The sequence below is a fragment of the Globicephala melas genome, chromosome 12 (assembly GCF_963455315.2).
Source record: "Globicephala melas chromosome 12, mGloMel1.2, whole genome shotgun sequence".
NCBI classification, from domain to species: domain Eukaryota; kingdom Metazoa; phylum Chordata; class Mammalia; order Artiodactyla; family Delphinidae; genus Globicephala; species Globicephala melas.
Window position 1 is genome coordinate 1,498,458 of NC_083325.1, and position 17,281 is coordinate 1,515,738.

At 45.7% G+C, this 17,281-nt stretch overlaps 1 protein-coding gene across 2 annotated transcripts in view; it reads right to left on the reverse strand.

Annotated features, from left to right (window-relative positions):
* Positions 1 to 878: 878 nt before the first annotated feature.
* The window catches only part of GCC2 (GRIP and coiled-coil domain containing 2), a 41,648-nt gene continuing 25,245 nt past the window's right edge, over positions 879 to 17,281 (reverse strand). For both annotated transcript variants that reach the window (XM_060309763.1, XM_030845068.3), the window contains 10 exons: positions 16,970 to 17,070; positions 16,796 to 16,873; positions 15,672 to 15,809; positions 14,743 to 14,864; positions 13,218 to 13,394; positions 11,448 to 11,665; positions 9,791 to 9,985; positions 8,654 to 8,793; positions 6,951 to 7,152; positions 879 to 5,912 (listed from right to left, as the gene is read on the reverse strand). In XM_060309763.1, coding sequence (XP_060165746.1) covers positions 5,842 to 5,912; positions 6,951 to 7,152; positions 8,654 to 8,793; positions 9,791 to 9,985; positions 11,448 to 11,665; positions 13,218 to 13,394; positions 14,743 to 14,864; positions 15,672 to 15,809; positions 16,796 to 16,873; positions 16,970 to 17,070 — 1,442 coding nt within the window. In that variant the 3' untranslated portion in view covers positions 879 to 5,841. The remainder of the gene's footprint in view (positions 5,913 to 6,950; positions 7,153 to 8,653; positions 8,794 to 9,790; positions 9,986 to 11,447; positions 11,666 to 13,217; positions 13,395 to 14,742; positions 14,865 to 15,671; positions 15,810 to 16,795; positions 16,874 to 16,969; positions 17,071 to 17,281) is intronic.

Here is a 17,281-nt window from a genome sequence, read left to right on the forward strand (position 1 = left end):
CACTACAGATCCATACTTCGTGAAAAATGGTATTTCACTCTTTGGGAACTGTATCCTATAATCTTAAACTGTGCTAAAATAAATAATATAAACTATCTGTTACATTGCTCAGAACAGGTCTGAATTCTAGCCTCTACTTTGGTTATAAGTAATAAAAATCATGCTTTTGTGTACAAACAAGATATCGAAAGAAATCAGTTGTGAATACCAAGCAGTGCTCTTAGCAAAGGGTGACTCTTTCTGGAACCCGGTACAGTATGGGCACAAGGTCTGTTTACTGACTGTTTTTCATGTTCATAAATTTTCTTAATTTTAAAAAGAATCCCTTTCACTGAAAGTCTGTGGTGTCTTTGGTTTTCTTCCATCTTTGCGCCACTAGACTTAATGCACCACTACCCCTCCCACCCTGTGCAGTGAGTCACATTTATACCTATGCTCAGACAAAGCAACTGGAAAATACATCACGGGATAATGTAGGTACTCTGAAGCCAGGCAGACCAGGCTTCACGCACAGATCCATTTCCTCGGGGAAGTTACTAAGAGTAAAGACTGAAGTTAAAACAGAAGTGTTCTCCAGGGAGTGTGGCCTTCTGGTAATCTACTGGGGTAAGAAAAGGAGCGAGAAGGCATGGCCAGTCCTCAAGGGCCCCCCAGGAAAGCGTACCCTGTATCTAGCCAGCAACAAGTTAAGAAACAGCATAACATTTAAAGTTGACCAAAAGCCAAACAAAACCCAAACACTTGCTTTCTTCTAAGTTACCAAAAAAGATACAAGAAACACAGCTAGCAGAAATCGCAATATCTTGGATAAACTACATTTTAAATTGCTTTTGCTAATTAAGAAAGCAGTAACAGAAATGACCTAAATGTCACTGATATTAATTTTAAAAATATTTAATTTTTGCATTTAGAATTTAGTACATCCCTCAGAAAAGATTTATAGCCACAAACAATGGTTTCACTGGATAACATTAATGTTAATCTTCTTGGTAATGACAGTGACAAGAGTGTGCTGAAACTAGTTTGTAATTATACATTGCAAGTGGAAAATAAAAACATCTAACATTTATTGTATGTGTCCTATGTCCCAGACACTGTGCTGAGTCAGCCTCTGACTGCATCATTTCATTTAATCTCATGAGGTTATTACTTTTATTGGGAAATTAGGAATGAGTTAGTTGCAATGTAACAGGAATTATACAAATAGGCAAATCTACAGACAGAAGGCAGATCAGTGGTTGCCAAGGGTGGGATGGGTTAGTGGGGGAGAGGCTAACAACGGGTAGGGAGTTTCTTTCTGGAATGATGAAAATTGGGGATGGTTTCACAATCCTGTGACTACACTGAAGCCATTCAGCTGTACACTCTACACAGTGAGTTTTATGGTGGGTAAATTATATCTCAATATTTTTAAAAAACACAACGTACAAATTATGTAAAAAAGAGAAAACTGTGTGCTTCAGGTGTGTGGGAAAAGAATGCATAAAATGAACATGTTTGTCATGGAAAACCATGAATTTATTGTTATCCTCTTTCATTTACACTCTCACCCACTTTTCCCTCCTCCCATATTAATTTAGATCAAATGTGACTTCAATAAATATTTCAGCATGTTTTTAAAAGAATTTTTTAAACATAAACATTATCAAAACTAAAAAAGCAAAAAATATTTCCTTAATATCAAATATGTTGTCAGTGTTCACGTTTCCATTTCCAACATATTTTTTTTTCAGTAAAATTGTGTTTTTTTTTTAATTGGAGTATAGATGATTTACAATGTTGCATTAGTTTCTGCTGTACAGCAAAGTGACTCAGTTATACATACACATACATCTACTCTTTTTTAGATTCTTTTCCCATACAGGCCATTACAGAGTATTGAGTAAGAGTTCCCTGCGCTATACGATAGATCCTTATTAGTTCCAACATCTTTCAATAAAATTTTACACATTAGCTGTATCAAATAATCTATTAGTTCCACTTCTTTTTTCCTAGGAGAACCCGCGTTTGGAGCCTTGTTTACCGTCCTCAGCCTCTTGGCCACTGCCCAGCCACCCCCCGGGGACCCGGCTCAGTGCTCTCCCGCGTCGAGTCTCTGCTCGGCGGCTGCGGTTTTACATGTTCTTCTCCCTCTGGAGCAGGTTCTCTCAAAGGTTCCTTAGAAAGGACATGGGAAGTAATTTTTTTTTTTTTTTCAGTTCCTAAGGATCTGAAAATGTCTTTCTCTTTCCATTTAACTGAGAGCTTGTGTTTACAGAATTCCAGGCTGGAAATCATGTTTCCTCAGAATTTTGAAGGAATTTCTCCAGTGCCTTGAGGTGTACAGTGCTGCTGTCGAGAGGTCTGATGCAGCTCCCCTTTCCCTCCTGTGTCCTGCGTATGTGACTTGTTTTTTTTCTCTCTGGAAACCTTTTAGGAGCCTCTTTTTTTCCTAAAAATTTACATCGATATTCTTGTTTCAGTCATGTACAGATCTTCCTCCACTTACCATGGGGCTATGTCCCACTAAACCCACTGAAAGTGGAAAATGCGTTTAGTACACCTGACCCCACAAGCGTTGTAGCCCAGCCCGCCTTAAACGTGCTCAGAACACTCACGATAGCCTGAAGTTGGGCAAAATCATCTAACACGAAGCCTGTTTTATAACAGAGTGTTTACTATCTCACGTAACTTGTTGAATTCTCTACTGAAAGTGAAAGCAGAATGGTTGTCAGTGTACCGACTGTTCACCCTCTGGTCGCGGGGTGACTTGGAGCCACGGCCCCACTGCCCAGCAGCACGGCAGGGGCCGGACCACGTATCGCCAGCCTGGGGGAAAAGAGCCAAATTCAAAATTCCAAGTACGGTTTCTACTGAATAGGTATTCCTTCGCACCATCAACAAGTCAAAAACTCTGAAGCCGACCCGTCGGAAGTCCGGACGGTCTCTACCGGATCTCTGATCAGCCCTTTACTGTGAACTTCTCTTTTAGTTGTGCAAAGCTTTCTTGCAATATTTCTTTGAAAATTTCTATTTCTTTTATTTTCAGAGACCAGAGACCATTAAATCCTGAGCTTCCTAGATTAGAGTGTCTGCTTCTTTCTGTTCAACTTTCTTTTCTGTTTGAACTTTAACAGCACGAGCTCACTCCATGCTGTTAATCGAAGGCCCTGAACCCTTGCCCCGGGTCTCTGTGATGCCTGCGCGCCAGCTTACTGGCCTCTTTGCGTGGGGCTTTCCCCGCTCCTTCTGGGCACCCGGAGCCCCTGCGTTTACACGTCCCGATTCCGGGCGCACAGACATGCTGACTTGACTCTTGGTCCCAAGTCCTCACCCTGAGAGAATCTAGGTGGTCTGGCTCGGGTAGGGCCCTGCACCTGGTCCAGGTGACTAAGGCCGGGCCTCCCTGCATCTGTATGGGGTGTGTGGGGAAGGGGCGGTGACCGTCCTCAGAGAGGAGGGGCGAGGGCAGACTCTGGAGAGGTGGGTGGGGGTGGGCCCATCCTCCAAGGAAACCAGGTGGTCACCTGCATTCCTGAACCTGAAATCCCGTTTCCTCACCATATTCAGCGTTCGACTCACAGGAGCCTTTCTATTTTTTTAAACGGTAACAACTTGAATGTCAGAACTTGATTCTTTTCCCATGTAATCACATTTTGAATGCAGGTGAAAAACATTCCCTTCTCTATATAACCAAATACATAAACAACCAAATGCTTTTTAACACTCATGGGTGAAAATCAGCCCAAAGACACCGCAAAGCTGTAACAGGTTGTCCCCCTGGCTTATGCCGAAGCCACAGTTGATTTTCAGACACCAAATCAAAACACAACAGTCTTGCACCGAGTGCCACCACCACGTTCCTATTTAACCACACGTGAGCATCTTTGTGTGCTCTGCTTACCGAACAGCAACGTTGTTGTATCTTCATGGGAACTCTTAGATTCATCATTGGCTAATGGGTAAAGGACACGGCACTGCTAGTGAGTAGTCCACTTCTGCCTAAAGGAATGTAATTCTCCACTTACGCTGACTGGAGCATAAGCAGAGTTCGCTGTACAAGAAAGCCTCACACCACAGAGGCCGGAACTTGAGAGGTGCCCACGGAAAGGCCAAGGTGGCCTGAGTTTCAGCTGGAAGGTAGGTGTCAGATGCGGCAGGCACCACGGACCCGAAGGGCGACCTGCGTTCCTCCAAGCACCCAGGGTCCGAGGTCCCAACTGGTAAAGACAGCAGAGAAGGAACCCAAGATTCATTTCATAAAGCAACTCAAAATGCCCAGGAGACCTCGGCTAATAGAAGATGAGCAGGCCTAACAGTGCAACATGTTTAATAGAAATATTACAATAATCAGTACATTTCCTCTCATTGCTGAAACTAGGGAAGGATACCCCTTTTGTAATCAAAGTAATACATTTTTTATCTTGCAAAAAGGCATTTTGTTATTATGTCCATAGGTAGAGACTATATTTCAAAACAAGTTTTTACAGACTTCAAAGAGGCCTGGACTTGCAGAGACAGTGAAATCTATTTAAATACTGTGACAGTTATAGCGCACACTGCTGGCATACTCATATTCACAGCTCATAAAGGAAAAAACTAAACTCAAACTTTTAAAGTCAGCTCTGCAATAGATGCATTTCATTAATACATTCACTAGTAGGTCTGTTGTTCTAAAACAGGAGGAAAGACAGACATTGAGATTTTTGTTTAAAGAACAAACTCAACATGTCAGCAGCAAGTTTCAGTTAAATTAAATTGGAAACCAAAGTTCCCAGTCACCAAAGTACAAAGTCAGTTCACCAGCTGAGACTGAACACCGGAGTATGAACTGGAAGCTGAGAGAGCTTCCCAGAGCACACTGTGAGGCGATTTTTCCACAAAGAAATACTGCAACTAGCATTCTCACGTTTATGAGCTAAGGACACGTGTTTGATGGGCTCCATGGAATATTCAGAGGCGCCCAGGCAGGTGACCTGCACCTAGAGCTGCTCTCGGGGCTGTGCGATCTCCCAGGGCCCCATGCAGCACGCAGCAACCTGTCCGCTGGGGCCGGGAGCAGGCGGAGCTGCAAGCCGGCGCCCCGGTGAATGGTCACCTGGGGAGGCGGCCCCGGTCCGCCAGACTCCTGGCGCGGAAGCAGCTGATGCACAGCAGGAGCCTGGGCAGGGCCCTGGGCACCGCCCCCCCACCGTCTCCCCACCGCGGGAACGTGGCGACCAGGGCTTCTGATCCGATCCCAGAACAGGTTTTGAGGTAATACACTTCAGAGAAAAAAGAACAGCTCATTTGAAAGGAAATAACGAAATGAATCACATTTTAACTTAGTCTCGTAACGAACGGCAGCACATTCACTTTACGTTCCCATCATAAAGACGTCAGCGTTACTGATAAAGCATTTTCCTTCACACTCCAACTCACAAATTTTCTCTCATGATTTGTCACTAATAACAACCTACCTGCAAGTCTGACCTTGCGATAAATGGTCTTCAAAGATTATTTTAAAAGCCTAAATCCCAGCTGGTACAGGACTGAAATCTAATTTAACTTCAGAATTCACAGTGCGGCCCCGACACACGTGGCCTGAGGGTCCGGAGGAGGGAGTGGGGTGGCCTCGTGGCCCCTGGGTCTGGTGGCAGCGGGAGGGCCAGGGTCCCTGGGCCGCGGCCCCTCCCACACTCCACCTGCTGCAGTTCACCGCGGGCCGAGCCTTTTAAACCCACCAGACACACGTATGGACACACACACGGAGATGTGACTTACGTACACATGCTTCTGGACAAAAGAACGACAGCCATATACATGAAACTTTTTTGCCGAATGGATTCTATTTGGTTAATAAATAATGCTTTTCCCATCAGTCTATCGAAGTCCAGACCAGCTGTGCAGATAGGACGCCCAGCCGGAGGAACGGGAAGCATTTTCCTCCTCACCTGTGGGGAGCAAAACAAAAGTGTTAATCTTCTCACACCGCATTTTCATGCTACAAACCTGTCTGTCCTTACACTTGTAGCATTTCCTGTCTGTCTCAGACAATCCGTGAAGGCATACTAAGCAACAACACACAGCCCTGTGAGCTGTGGCCAGCTGGGAGCACACATGCACAGAAGCAAGGCCCAGTCTTGTCAGGCAGGGGGCTGAGGTCCTGATTCTGCACAGAAAAATGCTGTGTGACTCACCTCCTTGGGGAGCAAAGCTGCCTGATCACAAGTCATACGTCAAGTAGGAAAGACACACGCAGTCTGTGAACCTGCTGGGACCTGACACGCAGGGAGCAGGCGCGTTAACGCATGCACGGCTGGCAGAGTGCCAGCATTCCCCGCCCAGCAGTGCCCCCTGCACGCTGCTCGTGTAGGGGCCAGGGTGGCGCTTTCTAGGCTGGACGTTTTCCCCTGTTCACATAAAAGTGAAACTGCCCCAGAGAAGAAGAGAGAAGACTCTTAAGAGCAACCAGAGAAAGGAGACACGTTGCCTCACTTCCTTCGAAGGAGTAAACAGGCCCACAACGGCCTTCTCAGCAACAAGTTCGCCCCGCTGGAAATTCTCCACAATGCACTTCGTGTGTAAGGAGAGCTTTCTAGCGGAAGGTCTGAGATGCGGGTAGGAATGTACGCTCCACGCACGGTCCTGGGCCTCGGCAGCCCCACTGGGGACACTTCTCTCCCACGACCCTGTGGCGAATGACTGCCGGGGGGTGAGGACGTCTACCACATGATAAAAAGTACGACACAAAAGGGAACTGTGTTCGTGGGCAGAATTCAACGCTAGGATCACAAATCCAATTTCAAAGAACTGGAAGATCAAACTGGACACTGCACTGTTGCCTGCTGTGTGAAAATGACGCAAACACACCACAGCTGCCCTAAAACGTTAGAGCCAGCTTTTCAACCCTACTCACGGGGACACACACGGCAGAGCGCGTCCAATGGACAAAGTTTCAAAGCTCTGGTCTGCGTCCCAGGCACGCGCACCTTGGGCGGCGGCGGCCAGCCTGGCCTTCTCCTCGGGGCTGAGCTGCAGCATCGTGTCCACGACGGGCAGCAGCCGCGCCCGCTCGCTACCCGGCTTCAGGAGGATGAACTGCAGCAGCACGTTCTTCAGGTATTCCAGGTTGGCGGCCGACTGCTCTCGCGCCTGGTTCCTCTCCAGCCGCCTTATTTCACTCTTCAGAAGCTGGTGTAAGGAGTGCAGACGGGTTAACATGGCAGACTGGAGGAACGCGGTCTTCTTTCTCTTCCCTGAAATGCCCCCAAAATGGCAACAAAGCAGCGACCAGGCCGGGAGAAAAGAGTAGATGAGAAACATCAAGAGGCTCCTAGAAATCGGGAAGCAGGCGCCGTGGGAGACGGGGCCCAGGGGCCCGGCCGCAGAGGCAGCACCGCGCACGGTGGGAAGCGGGGCTGAGACCGGGGACTGGGGTGGGGGGATAACGCGGGTCGGCGCCCCCTCCGCGCTCGGCAGAAGGGGGCCAGAGCCAGGGCTCCGGGATGACAGACTGTGGGCCACACCCACCGCCATCCCCACTCCCGCCCCCGCCCAGCAGGCAGGCAGGGTGTCCACAGCCAGAGCCGCTACAAGACGAAGAGCACTTGACCAAACAAAAGTTGAGTCCAGGAGAGAGAGACAATTCACAATGAATATCAATCAGAAACTAACAGAAAAGAGGGCACAGGACGATGTGAAAAAGATGCAGGATGGTGAATATTTGAGGAAGATTTCTGGGTTGAAACAAATAAAAATACATGGTTACAACTTATCATTTCAGGTTAGTCTATGAAAGTTGGCCAACTCTGTCCTCAAACATAGGGTCATTTAAAAAAGTGACACTAAGGTCTAAGAAATCATGGGACAATGTCAGTCTATGGAAGCATAACATCTGAATAGTCACTCAGGTTCTGGGCTACTTAGTGATTTTTTTTAGCTGTGATAAAGCTTTGACAATGTGGGAAAATATTATTTTATATATTTTATAGAGATGCATACTAAAATAGTTAGAGGTGGGATGTCATGATATATACAATTTACTGCAAATAACTGAATTAACTCAGCATTAAAAACCTAATTTGACAAGGACAGCCTCTGGGCCTACACTGAGGAAGGACCATCTATTTGGAGAAGCAGGTCCAGGGCAGAAGCAGGTGCTTTTCAGACAGACACAAGTTTGAACTTTCTCCACCCTGATCAACTTGTTCTCACCCAGAGATGATGAGAATTAAATACGGTAACATAACGTAAAGTGCAGTGCCTGGCTTGTGAGAAGAGGTCAACAACCAACATGGCTGTATTACAGAGAGTTCGGGTGCAGATAGCTGTGTAATCCTCAACTGCCTGGTTCCTACATGCTTACAGAGTCGACTTTAAACAGGAAAACCTCCCATGCCACTTTGCCACTAATTGGAAGTGCTCTATGGTCCATGTCTGGAATTTAGGGACTCACATCCCTTCAAGTTTTACTCAAGCAAACATGGAACAAGGACTTGTGAACAGCTGTCTAATCTCTAAATCTATTCTGGCTTCTTAGAAAAAGTAGAAATTAAAATAGTCTTTATATAAAAGATATAAAAGCCAAGAATATTTCTCCATTTCAGAAATGTAACACTGTAAGGGATCAAGGTGTGATGGACGCATGAGTCTATGTGTGGAGGGCTTCCTGGAGGTGGCGTCCCGCCCTCACCTTAATCTGCTCCATGAGGATGGCGTTGGTGGCTTCTGTTTCCCGAAGCAGCCCGTTTAAGTGGTCGGCACTTTTTGTGGTGGAACTGAGCTTTTGAACCAATTCTTCTTTGGTGAATTCAGCGTGCCAGGAAGGAGGCTCTGCAAGGAATTGCCCCAACAATTAATTTCCAAAATGAGGGGTCACAGGCCAAGATTCTAAATGAGAAAATACCCAAGTATTGACACTTCGCTCTGCTCTCCATCCCCCATGGCCCAGTTAAAAGGCTGCATGTGACACAGGTTAAATGGACTCTGCTGTGGAGCGGGCCGCCTGCCTGGACACAGGCTCGACGAGCTCGTTCTGGAAGCTGTTAGGCCAGCGTGTAGGCACCAGCTTACTGATTTCATCCTCCTTCATCTGTTAATGTCCCGAGAGCTGGTGTTACTTTACTTATAAAGGAGGAAGTACCAGCAGTTACTGATCACTTAAATCATGGTCTCTCACAAGGATTTTCTACCAGGGAAGGAGCGGTATTATTACTCAAATCTAATACATGAGGGGAGAGGCTCAAAGTCAACAGGTTAATTTTGGCAAAAATGGCAAAGCCAAGTCCGATTGTGGAGCTGTGGCCACAGCGTATCAGGACTAACTCTTCCTGGGGGACAAGGACCAATCACAGTCTAGGACTGAGGACACAACTGGTCCTCACTCCAGATCCTGGAGACTCCGAGATGACGAACAGAGTCATCTGAACTTGGAACATTAATGTGCATTATAGGTAAGAAGAAAATAGTCCACAACTTTACTACAGTTATTAATAAGGCAAGTTCAGCATGACCACTTCATCAAGAGGAACAAGCGGGAACTGTCAGTTTCTTAGAAGGGTGAGAGAAACTTATCCTATTTCTACACCACTACAGAACTTCCAACCACCTATTTCTGGCTCAAGCTTTGGGCGGAACTTTTTATTTTGTTTAAAAAAAAATTTTTTTTTTTTTGGTTTCATTCTGCAGCAAAGTTTTCCATTTGAAAAAGGGTGGAATACTGAAAAAAATTTTTATTAGAGTAGCTCAAAAAAACATTTATAAATCAGAGTAATATTAGCTGGATAGGACAGCAGAATTCACTAAAGGCACAATGAAGCAGGAAGCGTACCGAGTCTGGCTTCGGGAGAACGGAGCAGCTGCTCTAAGGACTGCACGTGGATGCCGGCGGAAGATACGGACTCGGTGTCCGTGGTCTCCATCCCCTCCCCCTCCTCCCGGGTCGTGGCCGGCACATCCAGAAGCGGGAGGTCTGCGCTTCTCCTTTCTCGAAGGCTCCTCAAAGGTTGCTGGGAAGAAGCTGGGCCTGTTACATGTTTTTTTTTTAAAGAGTAAGAGTTTGTCCAAAATTATGGATTCAGTATCAACAGAGATACACAGTAAAGTTAAAATGATTCTAGGGATGACAAATGATATGGTAGGGAATCTGAAAAACCAGAAGACAAGCAAATGGTGTAGAAAGAAAGAACTTCTGAAACAGCCCTAACAATTTAGTTATTGAACTTTTAACCACTTAAGTCAATCCAGCAACAGTGGTACTTGCTACCAGAGTTAAGATAAACCATTAGATGACATAATGCAGAGGCCTGGCCAGCTGCTAAACGAGGGCAAAACCCCTTCAACCAGATTCTGAGGATTGGGTGTTTACGGCACTGCAAACTCTGGGACACCACACTGCTGTTGAGATCAGCTCCGAGGATGCTCCTGCTGACCACTGGCCTCACACTCCACCCTGCTGGCTCCTGCCATTGCCCGCTCCTTCTGTGGCGTCCAGCAAAGAAGAGCCCCGAAGCCAGGGCAGGCTGACTCATCACAGAGTCCGGGCCGGGCTCCCCTGCTTGCTGACAAGCAGCGCTGACTAGAACTGGGAGATTTATAAGATACTTCCGAGCACGTTACTTTATTAATCCCAAGAAACCGCACGGTCAGAGAAATTAAATGTCTTGGTCCAAGATCTCTGAGGTGCGTTAGGGACCAGAATTCTGACCAGATCTTTTCACTTCAAGTTTCCTTTATTCTCCTTTCCATGACGTTCCCTCTCCAGCCCCGCTTTTCAAACATTAGCCCTTCGGCTGCCTTTGCTGAAGCACCTTCCTGAAAGTTTGCTAACTGCTTATGCTACTGCTAATTCCTGATTCCAGTGTCTCCTTGGCTGGTTACTTTCCTCTGATGACTCCTGGCATAGGTTTCGATCCTGAGGCGTGACCACAGCTGCCAATGCCCTGGTGACAAGGAATCAGTATCAAGTTGATAGTTAATACTGAAGTGTGGCCTCAACTTGGCTGACGGGTTCCCATCTCTTCCAGGAAGCAGAACGGAAGTCGTGTGTGTGGTTAAACTCAAACTCCACTAATTAGAAACCTGAATGGGAAGAAGCTGTGTTTGGCCAAATGATCCTACAAGTTCAGCTCTTTCTAGAATTTCTGATTAAAGGACAGACATATTTGAAGACTAGTAGTGAAGAACACTAAACATATGCAGTGGACACTGGAATTTGGACACGGGTCTTGAGACCAACAGAGCCTCCGTGAGTCGGAGGAAAACCCAATTACGTGAAGGTCGGTATCCTGAGGGGTGCAGAGGCTGCTGTGAGCACTACAGGAGGGTTCAATGTCCAAGTCTCCTCTCAGTAAGTGGATCCAATATTCACTGACCACAGCACTGACGCTGGTGGTCACCCCGTAAGTCACCTACTTCCTCAGGACGGTGGGAAGCGCAGACACACAGGGCGGGACAGGGACGGCAGCGTCCCGAGCATACATACATACTTCTTGTGGACGGCTCGCTCCGGAGCTGGAAGAGCTGGGCCTGCAGCCTGCTCAGCTGCTGCTGCAGCGTCTCCACTGTCCGCCGGTGCTCCTCCTGCAGCTGCAGCACCTGGTCTCGGAAGCTGCCACGCAGGGCCTCGTGCTGGGCCGAGAGCTGACTCACGGTCTGTGCGTGCTCAGACTTCATCGCGGAGTTCTCCGACTGCACGGCGCACAGCCTGGGGAGAGGGCCGTGCCGTGTGAGAGCTTCCACCCCAGACATAGCCTTGCCCTGAGACGTGGACTGCACGTGCACCTGGGGAACTGAGGCAGGACACAGACGGGCCCCTGGTCCGAGCAAACTGGAGCTTGTGTCCCCCTGACACTTCAACAAAAAGGTTAATGGCAGAGCAGGGAGAAACTAAGCTGCTGGGGTAAAAAGATACGACGACCGCATCTACCATTCTGGAGGTGAAGGAGACCTCCCCGACTGCACGTGCAGAAACATTTCTCGGGAGGGTCAAAAAGGGAGGGGGTGCTATCCCATAATACGTGCTGTCCATCTCCCAGAGACCCTCCCACTGAAATCCATCTTGGCTAAAGGATGCACACGCATATTGGGCAGGGCCCGGGGTCAGAGCAGGTGTGGGAAATGAAGCAGGATGCTTGGCCAGAGGACAGAACAGACCTGGGAGATGGCCCCTGTGTGAGCAATTTAAATCGCCCCTTTGGCGCACTCCTTGTCAGCAAGGACGCCCACACGCTTCTTGGGGTGTGTAGCTCTGCTTTGCTTCTGTCGTAAGTAAACTGCCTCTCCGTGTGCTCCCCCCACACGTGCTGTGCTTCTAATAGACTCTGTGCCTGTATCACAGCCTTGGTCTTGAGCTCAAAACCACCCCGGCCATCCCCCACTTCCGATGTGGGGCCTGCGCTGAGGAAGCACGCTGGGTGTTCAGATGAGAAGCTTCCTTCATAGTTTATCAGAGCACAGGGCTACACGTGGAGCACGAGGTAACTGCACTTCAGTCGTGTTAGCACTATAGTCGCAACCACCCTTCTAGAATAAAGAATAAGTGCTGGAAACTTCTGATGTAAACAGCGAGTGACCATCACTGTGTAAGCTAATCTCATGGAAAACCTGGTGCCAGGTAGTCAGAAGATTGGTGGGTCTTCCTGGAACTGTGAGTTACATGATTAACACAGGTAAGTCACACCGTGGAAAGGTCTAAAGCCAAGCAAACCAAGTGCTTTCAACTCGTAAGACGAGCACACCTGAGCTCTGCAGAGCATCCCCACACCCCGGACAGAAGATGCTCCGTGAACCCAACTGCTGTATCCCAGGAGCTCAAAGCTTCTTGTTCACAATAATCCGTCTATTCTGCCGACACCCCAGAGACTCCCTGGAGCACTGATTAGCACGAGTGTGGCGATGTGACAGGCCAAGGATGCAGCTGCACAGGGAGCTCAGTCAGCAGCTTTCGGAATGTTTTCCTCTAGAGAGAAAGAAAAGTGCTCGTCCTCTGACACCTGGCTGGAAAGAAGCATCTGGCCGCGAAGGCCACGGGAGACAGAGCACTGGGTGAGCAGATAAAATTACTCTTAGAAAAGCTAAGTAGAGAAGCAATCAAAAGGGGGAGCTCTAAGGTAGAAGCAGCAAGTCACCAAGCCTGTGGAAACACCTATTTCCAGCTATCAGCCTGCATCCGCCCCAGGAGCACCACACCGGGAGCTCCAGCAAACATACGCTCTGTCCCCCGGCACCCACGGGCCTGCTGGAGCCACCAGCCTTACTTCTCTCGGAGCCCGGTCTCCTTGGACACGGTCTCCTGCAGCATCCTGTTGTGCCTTTCTAGTAGGGCGTCGTGTTCAGACTGCAAGGTCTGCAGTTCAGAGACGTTGATCTGTAAGTTATTTTGGGTGTCTTGTAATTTGATCTTTAGTTGGTCAATCAGCATCTCCAGATGATCTCTGAAACAGAAACAGTTAAAAAAATTTTTTGAAAGATGTAAAACTGATTTTGTGATTTCAAATAAATTTTACTTTAATCATATAACCTTTCAATGTCATACTCTGCAATTATGGATGATTCTAAAGGAAATATAATAATCACAAGAATTCAGAGAATAGGATTAAATGTGAAATAAAAGACGCTATAATCAGACTTCAGATCGCAGACACTACATGTTTACAAAAGTCTCTGAATTTACAAATTTCACATTCAAATGGAGTAGACCATTAAATGGCATCAAAATGGCCTATTTTATATTACAGGACTATGTCATTAGTTGAAAAAAAAAGAAATGCAGTTCTAAGGTAACCATTCTGGGAACAGCATGTTACACCAAGTTACAGTGAAAGAAAGTCTTTGGAGAAAAACAGCTAAAACCTATAACTCTGTCACAAGTGGTATAATACACTATTAATTTCTTTTTAAAAAAACTATTTAATATATAAGAAAGAAGAAGGAACTTAAAACATTTACATTAAAATAATTTTAACACAAGATTCTGGCATGATCAAAATCGACTCTTGTAAGTGGTGATATTTTTATAGTAAGTGTGTCAATATTCTACTTTGGCTTTAAGATGAGCTATTGAAAGAAAAAAAAATCTCATCATTTTTCAGCCTACAGTTCCCTTGTTTATTAAATACTTAAAAAGTAACACAAGCATAAACACACAAATACTGCAGGATATTTAGTCCTACTAAGAACAATAAGAGCCAGATATAAAATTGCTCTGAACAGCGGGTCTCTGCGTACAAACACAAAACACACATGCTGTAGAATGCCCTGTCTTTCATTCCTAGTACATTTTTGAATAACTCGCAAAAGTGATCTGTATGCTAGTTTTTAAGGAGCATTAATATACTATTGAAACAGTATGTAATTGAGATTGTCATACATTTAAGAAGAAAAATTTAATTCTAGATGAAAATTTAGTTAACTTAAAACTTTTTGAAACAAGTAAAATGTTTTTAATCAACTTATGCTTAGCCTAACTAATGGTGAATAAGTACATCAAGGAAGTATTTTTATTCTCCTACTGTATTTTCAAAAGTGGAAAAACTAGTCCTGACGTAACGGTGACGTCTGTCCTTACACTGTGACCGGAACCGACGGACAGGGTTGGACTGTGTGGCCCGGGTGTCCGGACGCCGCCTGGCTCCACGGCTCCTGCACACGTCTCTCCGCGTGAACAGTGCGGTGAAGCCGGCTCTGTCCTCACTGGTGACTACATGTAAACCTCCACGGTCAAAAGCAACCAGAGCAGGATCTCCCAGCCCCGTGGGAGGTTCCGCGTAGCTCAGACTTTACCTTTCTTGTTTGGCTCCGTCGGTCTCAGTCTGAGACACAGACTTAGTTTTCTGTTGTTTTAGAACGTTGTGAACTCGGACTTTGTAGCTCTCAAATTCAGAGGTGACAGCAGCTTGTTCTGCCTGTAACAGTTCAGAGAGAGAGAAATTTACTGCATTTTCTAGGTTGTGTGATCCTCCTATTTTCTCTCAGAGACTAATGAATTAAGATGAAAACCTTTCTTTAAAAATAAGCAAAATGGCTGATACTTTTTAGCCCCCAGTTACCTTTCCCTAAAAAGTACACTTCTGTTGGCCTTACACTTTTTTAAAGCCTTTGAACGACATAATTTTGTCTGACAAGAGGTACATTTCTACCTGTTTTCGTCCCATGTAAATTAATTTATTGCCCATAAATTTTATAATAGCACTATTTGCCTTTGGAACTTTAGAACAATTTTCACTTATGATAAATATAAGAAAAATTAATTCAAAGAAATTAAGCTACTTGAACTTCACTTTTCAAAAGAGAGTGGGAAAAGTTAAATTCTAGGTCTTGGACTTTCTTGAAGTGACCCGTGACCTTCCAAGGCCCCTTTGCCAAGGTGGCTTAGACAGAGCTGCACCTGTAACAAAACCACTGCAGGGGTCTGTTCTGTGTGTTGAAGAAAGAAAGTGGCTGTTCTAACAGAATATGATTTTATAATCACTTAGCCCTCAGAGAGAACTGTAACCTTCCTAATGAAAAAACTAAAAAAAAAAGAAAAAAAAGAAAAAAAATACCTTTCTTCCACACAGAAACTGTAAAACAAGGTTAAAATGGAACGAGTATGTACCCATGTCTTTCCCTTTAGCAAAAAGAAGTTATGCGAGTGAGAGTCAGGGCTGGGCTGGGGTTGGGGTGGATGGGGCCAAGCCGGGTGGGAGCCGCCCGCCCTGGGGAGGACGCACCCTGGCCGCGCGGCACTCCTCCTGCAGGGCTGCCACCCTCTGCTGGTAGGCGCCCAGCGTGCGCTGCTGCTGGTCCGCGGACGCCTTCAGGTGCTGGTGAGCTTTGTGCTTCTCCGACGTCATTTCCGCCAGCTGAATCTGGGGGCAGAGGCTTTCGGTCAGGCTCTGGTGAATCAGATCTTCGTTGGTTAAACCGACTTTCGTTAAACACCAACTTGGGTTTTGAGAGAGGACTATATTTAAGGGACGTAATTAAATAGTAGGATTTTTAACTTATGATTATTGAAAGACTGGAGTCAATATGAGTAGAACATTTTCACAATAAATTAACTTGGTTTTCCTTGAATCAAAATCAATCATGAAAAAAATTCCAGACAACACGTTACAGTTCAACGTTTAATTAAATACCTAAAGATATTATATATAAACATAATGGATATAAAAAAATATAAACGTAATAGATGTAATGTAACATGAATATATAAAACCTTTTTATAAACAGATTCCTGTGACTATACTATCATTTAGAAAGTTCAGGGGCTTCCCTGGTGGCGCAGTGGTTGAGAGTCCGCCTGCCGATGCAGGGGACACGGGTTCGAGCCCTGGTCTGGGAAGATCCCACATGCCGTGGAGCAACTAGGCCCGTGAGCCACAGCTACTGAGCCTGCGCATCTGGAGCCTGTGCTCCGCAACAAGACAGGCCGCGATAGTGAGAGGCCGGCGCACCGTGATGAAGGGTGGCCGCCGCTTGCCACAACTAGAGAAAGCCCTCGCACAGAAACGAAGACCCAACACAACAAAAATAAATAAATAAATTTTTTTTTAAAAAAAAGAAAGTTCAGATGTAGGTTTGGGGCCATGTTTATTTTCTGCTGCCATATTCTTAATGTATTATGGGTTTTCAAATACGTGAAAAGAACCAAGCTTATGCTCAATGGTAAACCCAGTTATAAGCCACACTTGGCTCACTGCTTCTCCTTCCTCAAAATGTTGATGAAGAACATTTAGGGGGAGAGATGTGTGTGTGTGTTTAATATGTACATATATATTTAGAAAAATCCCCAAGTGGTACCTGACTTCCACATGCAAATTTTTAAAATCTTAAAGACTAAAAAGAATCTTACTTTATACACTTCTACTTGCTGCTGGCTTGCCTCCAGCTCGCCCTTTAAAGACGCTTGAAGTATTAAGTGATCAGTTTCCTACAGAACAAGAAACTCGGTTAAATTAAATAGTGCAGTTATTCACAAATCCTCTATGAATAAGGACTGAAATACGACACTGAGGAATTCGCATACCGCTCGCTTTGAATCCGCCAGTTCTTTTTTGGTTTTCACAAGCAACTGCTTGATTTTGGTGTTTTTTTCCTCATACTGTTGTACTGAAGCCTGCAGTGAAGCTAGTGGGAGAGATCGTTTCAGGAGAAACAGTTTTATGAGTGAATTTAAGTAAACAAATGACAAGTCTTTTCTTTGTATTAGTCTACCTCTGAAAGGAATTTGTCTTAGATTTTTATTATGGACCATTGCAAACACATATGACACTAGTGACAATAACACACTAAACCCCACTGGACCCATCACTGCCTTTAACGATCACCAACACATGGC